Genomic DNA, 6,000 nt, shown 5'->3' with positions numbered 1-6,000 from the left:
TTTCCTGGATTATCTTTCTCCCACTGGGACTAACAAAAGATAAGAACATTTTTCTTCCTGGACCTGATTTGTTTTTAGAGTTTTTTCACTTGCCTTTTCTTTCTTTCCCAAGAATGATAAATCATCATTTCCTCGCTGACTGCCGAGGTCCCACATGTTGTGAAAAATTCAGACAGCTTGTTTAGTATCAACTTGCCTGAGCAGCGGTTATGCAGCAGTGTCTCCTTCACAGGGTCTGGATCATTTTTTAATGTGCATTTGGAGTATATTTGTATCACATCTGGACATTCACTCAGCAATGATTTGAAAACCTATTCATTTATCTTATTTCATCCAAAGGAAACTGGAACAGAGAACAGACTATTTGATGGCCGCAACTTTATTCTCTGCATACTGTGAAGTAATAGCTTAACCTGTTGGATGAGGCATTCACTAGCAAGTCAGCGTTGTGTACACAGTGATTACACAGTGATCCCGAACACCCCAGTTTCTCAGAGAAAGAACTTCTGCCACCAAACCAGAAAAACCTCTTCTCTTCAACCCCTCCCCAATTCATTTTTATAAAAGGAAGCAGTGAGGAATATCCATTGTTATCTGATCCAGTGGATATTAATTTAGCTGAAGGGCCAGAACTGTTTTAACCAGGATTTCTAACAGAAGTGTAAGTATCTCAGAGAGCAGCTTGAAAATGAGACAAGTTGTTGTTATGGGGTGCAGAAAGAAGAGCAGGAATACCAGAAGAAGCAAAGAAAGTAGCTTCTCACCCTCCCATACCTTCACCACTGGTTTGTTTGTAGAAAAGCTTACAGCATCTTTTCCCTTCGTCTGGTATGTTCATACAGTCCATACCCACAGAAAGTACTAGAGGGGTAAGCCAGAAACTATTTGGAAAAGCCAAGGTTGCCTTGTACTTCAATCTAAAGCCCCCTCACTTTCCTTCCTTACATGAAAGATTAATGTGATTACCAACAATCATTTAATTCACCTGGGTGTTGCTCCTACCTCTGAAAGAAAGGTGAAATACAGCCTGAAGAGACCGTGCTACCAGATCCAAAAGGAATGGGTACGGCTACCTGAATACTGAAGCCTGACTTATCTGAGGTGCATTTCCACAGAACAAACCTAATTGCAGGAAGTTATCCATACTTAGCCAAAGAAGAGACAGGGCAGGGAGGATCCAGCAAGGTCTCAATGAACAGTCCATGATTTTTGCTTCATAGATGTGAAAAATAGGGGAAAAAATTCCTATCCCTTCTAAGGGTTCCCTTTCATACCAACATTTCGAAAGATCAATTGCCAATAAATTAAGACAAAAACAAAAACACCGTATGTCCTGGGGGCAAGGGAAGATGCACTCCCTCTCTGTCCCTGTCACGTCAGAAGAGCAGCTCCAATATGGCCTTCTGGGGCATATGGTGCCCTCACAGAGGCACCGGTGTGACATAGTTGGCAGGGAAGAGACCCAGTTCCCCACGCAGGCGTCCTTTCCACCATGATGGGTTGGAGCTGTCCAGGACCTCTAAGATGTCTCCACTGCGGAAGCCCAGCTCATCATGCTCCATAGCATCAAAGTCGTATAAGGCACGGACCCATAGCGTTCGCTGGAAAGGAGATAGAAGCAATCAGAGAACAATGAGCCACAAATCTTCCTCCTCTCACCCCTCTTATGCCCCAGTATGTTCACTAAGAGAGGTCAAGCAATGCTGAAATTGAGACAATCTTGCAATTAAACCAGGAAGTGGCCAAGATGCCAGGAAGGAGAGACCAATTTACTGGGACACCCAAGGGATGGTGCTTGGGCTCTCAGCAGCCTCACTATGTTCATGGGTATTCACACCACAAGGTGAAAAGTCAGACTGAGAGCAGGGCCTTAAGAAATAGCGTTCACATGGCTCTGTCTCCTCCACTCTGTAAGATCAACTGTGGTAGCCATGTTTGAGGCCAGTTATGGGAGCACATATGGGAGCACTCCTGCCTGAGCTCCTGCCAGGCTGTACACTATAAGTGAATGGCTCTATGAAGGTGAGCTGGTGCTGATACAGGTATAGAAATGTGTCCTTGGCCAGCAGAGCACTGAGGGATACATAGAATCATAAAACAGTTTGGGTTGGAAAGGACCTTTAAAGGTCATCTAGTCCAATTCCCCCTGCAATGAGCAGGGACATCTTCAATGAGATCAGGTTGCTCAGAGCTCCGACCAACCTGAAGTTGAAGGTTTCCAGGAATGGGGCGTCTACCACCTCCCCGGGCAACCTGTTCCAGTGTTCCACCACCCTCATAATGAAAAATGTCTTCCTTATATCTAGTCTAAATCTACCCTCTTTTACTTAAAAACCATTACCCCTTGTCCTGTTGGTGCAGACCCTACTAAAAAGTTTGTCCTCATCTTTCTTATAAGCCCCCTTTAAGTACTGAAAGGCCACAATAAGGTCCGACTCAGAGCCTTTTCTTCTCCAGGCTGAACAACCCCAACTCTCTCAGCCTTTCTTCATAGGAGAGGTGTTCCATCCATCTGATCATTTTCACGGCCCTCCTATGGACCTGCTCGAACAGGTCCATGTCTTTCCTGTGCTGAGGACTCCAGACCTGGATGCAGTACTCTAGGTGGGGTCTCACCAGAGCGGAGTAGAGGGGCAGAATCACCTCCATCGACCTGCTTCTTTTGCTACAGTCCAGGATATGGTTGGCTTTCTGGGCTGCAAGTGCACACTGCCAGCTCATGTCCAGCTTCTCATCCATCAGTACCCCCAAGTCTTTCTTGGCAGGGCTGCTCTCAATCCCTTCATCCCCCAGCCTGTATTGATACCAAAGGTTGCCTCAACCCAGATGCAGGACCTTGCACTTGGCTTTGTTGGACCTTGAGGTTCACATGGGCCCAGTTCTCAAGCTTGTCCAGGTCCCTCTGGATGGCATCCCATCCCTCAGGTGTGTCAACTGCAACTCGATACCGCTATGTCACTGATGAAGATATCAAACAGTACTAGTCCCAGTATAGAGCCCCGAGGGACACCAGTTGTGGAGGGATCTCCATCTGGACACTGAACTGCTAGACCACTACCCTCTGGATGCAACCATCTAACCAATTCCTCAGCCACTGAACAGTTCATCCATCAAATCCATATCTCTCCAATTTAGAGAGAAGGATGTTGTGGGGGACCATGTCAAAGGCCTTACAGAAGTACAGATAGATGACATCCATAGCTCTTCCCCTGTCCACTGATGTAATCACTTCATCCTAGAAGGCCACTAGGTTGGTCAGGCAGGACTTGCCCTTGGTGAAGCCATGCTGGCTGTCTTGAATCACCTCGCTGTCCTCCGTGTGCCTTAGCGTAGCTGCTGGAAGGATCTGTTCCATGATCTTCCCAGACACAGTAATGAGGCTGACGGGTCAGTAGTTCCTAGGGTCCTCCTTTCTACCCTTTTTAAAAATGGTTACGTTTCCCTTTTTCCAGTCACTAGGGACTTCACCTGACTGCCATGACTTTTCAAGTATCATGGAGATTGGCTTGGCAACTGCATCAGACAGTTCTGTCAGGACTCTGGGATGCATCTCATCAGGTCCCATAGACTTATGTATGTTCACGTTCCTCAGGTGGTCATGAACCTGATCTTCTCTTACAGTGGGAAGGACTTTGCTCCCCCAGAGAGCCAGCACACAAGCAAGTCTAGTAAAGATTGTAAAGAATGATATTTGCTCTTTCAGGAACTTCTTTGGACTCTCCCCAAGGTCAGTCCCCTAACATCAAAAGGATTTAGGAACTGTTTGGGTTTATCAGTTTATTTTGGGTTTGCACTTTAATGAGCGCTATGGTCCAGTTTTTTTTCTTATGAGAACTTCATCATAAGAGACTTTGCAGTCAATCCCCCATTTTGACTAGAAATCAGATTTTAAAGGACATAGTATGGGCTTCTTTTCTGGGAAATTGTTGGTACCCACACCATGGGTCATATACAATTTGGGAAGTATGTTTTGTGGGCACAGATGGAGAGATCTGTTTGAAGACAGACTAACATTTGTTAAATCTTCCATTCAGGGCCCTGATTAGACATGGCTCCTAGTTATTTGGGTGGACATATAGACCTTCCTATAATTGGATTTGGTGGCTTCTAGATCACTCAGAGGGTGTGTCAGGCAAAGGCATGTTTTATTCATTGCCACAGCCCTCTGAGGGATAAAAGCCATTGTATTTTGATCTGGATTATAATAAAGATTTGGGGCTTTTGCCCAAAGGAGACATGACCCCATTTCCCAGTTTGTTCCAAATTTCTTAATCCAATCTGTCCTCTTTCTCTCACACTTGATAAAGTCCTGCTGTCCTTCCCTTCTCTCCTTGGATCTTGGTTCTGTGGTGATTCTGGGCTAAGATGTACATCTCCTCAAGGAAGAGGTGCATGCCTGAGGTCACACTCATAGGAGCTGATAGAGAAATACTTTGGAGTTGTCAGTGGAATCACGGGCTGAGGCTGAGAAAGATACCGTGCTCTATGCAGACATTCACATAGTGGGAATTTGCTGAACAGGTGGGTACTTAAGGTCAACTGCCAGGTATGGATCCAGGTAGGGGAGCAGTCTGACATGTCTGCAGAGACATACCTGGATCCTACCCGCATACACTGTGCTAAGAAGTTCTGACAGATATGGGTGACAGGTAGGTGAGTCCCACTTTGATGGCATAGTGGGTCTGAGAGAATGTGCTAGGTGCAGACAAGTAGAACTGAGTGATGACAGGTCTTCTCAGGACTGAAGCAAAAGGTAGTGGAAGAGACAATGCGACTACAAGTGCATTACAAGACAGACGGAGCACGGTAGAATGGCACAGTATTACAAGGCAACTCTCCATAGGACTTAAAAAGAGTACTGTACATCTAGCTGCTGTGCTTAGGAAGGCCTGTCTGTGGTGTCAAAGATACTTGACGGTCCCTTTCATCAGTGGATGTGAAGCCCTTCTAGTTAAAGATCATTAGGTTTTCAGAAATGTCTTCTGCTGGACCGGACCCATGCTTGATCCAAACCCATGGGTGAACTTGGGCTCATTCACAGTGTTCCAGATGCCTATTGTGTTGAGCTTATGCTACATTCCCTCTTCTACTAAGTCTGCATGTTAACCAAGACTGGCATTGAGCACAGTCCTAGAGCTATGCTCATATAACACCATAGTCCGACCCTGAGAGTCGATGCAGAAGCAGATGCAAGTGGCTGGAATAGAGTCTTGAGATTCAGAAATATCTTCCAAGATATGTCCCAACAGGCTTAACATACTATTCCTCACGCAACCTCTGTGCAGGTAACATTGCCCAGAGTGCCTGACCATTTCTAAGAGACCTATTGAGTAGCACAGATGAGGACTTTCAGGTACATCACCTACCGGTGTCTGCTGGTGCAGTGGGTCTGTATGTCTCCGTTGCATAGCTGCTGCACTTCCTTGGCTGTGATCCCTTAGTCCATACAGCCCATCTTTCCTGTCCAGACTCCCACCGTATCTATCCTAGAAAGACAACAGCAAGAGAAAAGTCATGAATATGCTGAGATGTATAAATGAGGGGCTTTAGGAGCCAGTGGTGGCCAGTGAGTCAGGTTTCAACCTTGAAGTAAATAATTTTAGATGTTTGCTTCCAATACAGTCCCTAAGCTGCAGTCCTGCAAGCAATGCCCCTCATGGAAGAAGCGTTAGACTGTTCTATTTTGTATTTTTCTTCTTAGAAGTGGGAAGTTGACTGTCTTCAGCTGTGTTCCACAGCTAGCAAAAGTGGTCAGAGAGGGGCTTTTTTGGCCTGTGGGACTTTGGGAGGAAAAAACTAAGGCTGTTCTAACTCACAGATGAAAAGCCATGCTTGCCAAGGGCAGTTTTGCCTGTCTGGAGTTACTACACCCCAGTGCTTCCCACTCTTTGCTCTTCCTCTGTCCCTGGTGGAATGGCAGTGATGCTGATGTGGATGCATCCACTGTACGTGGGGACTCATGACTTCAATTTTTATTTGGGCTGTTCCATGCTGTAAAGG

General features: G+C 46.0%; 1 protein-coding gene across 5 annotated transcripts in view; it reads right to left on the bottom strand.

Annotated features, from left to right (window-relative positions):
• Positions 1-468: 468 nt before the first annotated feature.
• The window catches only part of GRAP2 (GRB2 related adaptor protein 2), an 87,590-nt gene continuing 82,058 nt past the window's right edge, over positions 469-6,000 (bottom strand). For all 5 annotated transcript variants that reach the window (XM_063323705.1, XM_063323692.1, XM_063323715.1 and 2 more), the window contains exons 7-8: positions 5,367-5,486; positions 469-1,601 (exon numbers count right to left, since the gene is read on the bottom strand). In XM_063323705.1, coding sequence (XP_063179775.1) covers positions 1,422-1,601; positions 5,367-5,486 — 300 coding nt within the window. In that variant the 3' untranslated portion in view covers positions 469-1,421. The remainder of the gene's footprint in view (positions 1,602-5,366; positions 5,487-6,000) is intronic.

Source organism: Chroicocephalus ridibundus, chromosome 1 (genome assembly GCF_963924245.1).
Source record: "Chroicocephalus ridibundus chromosome 1, bChrRid1.1, whole genome shotgun sequence".
Lineage (NCBI taxonomy): Eukaryota > Metazoa > Chordata > Aves > Charadriiformes > Laridae > Chroicocephalus > Chroicocephalus ridibundus.
Note: the sequence above shows the minus strand (reverse complement) of the source record. Positions and strands in the feature narration are given on the sequence as shown.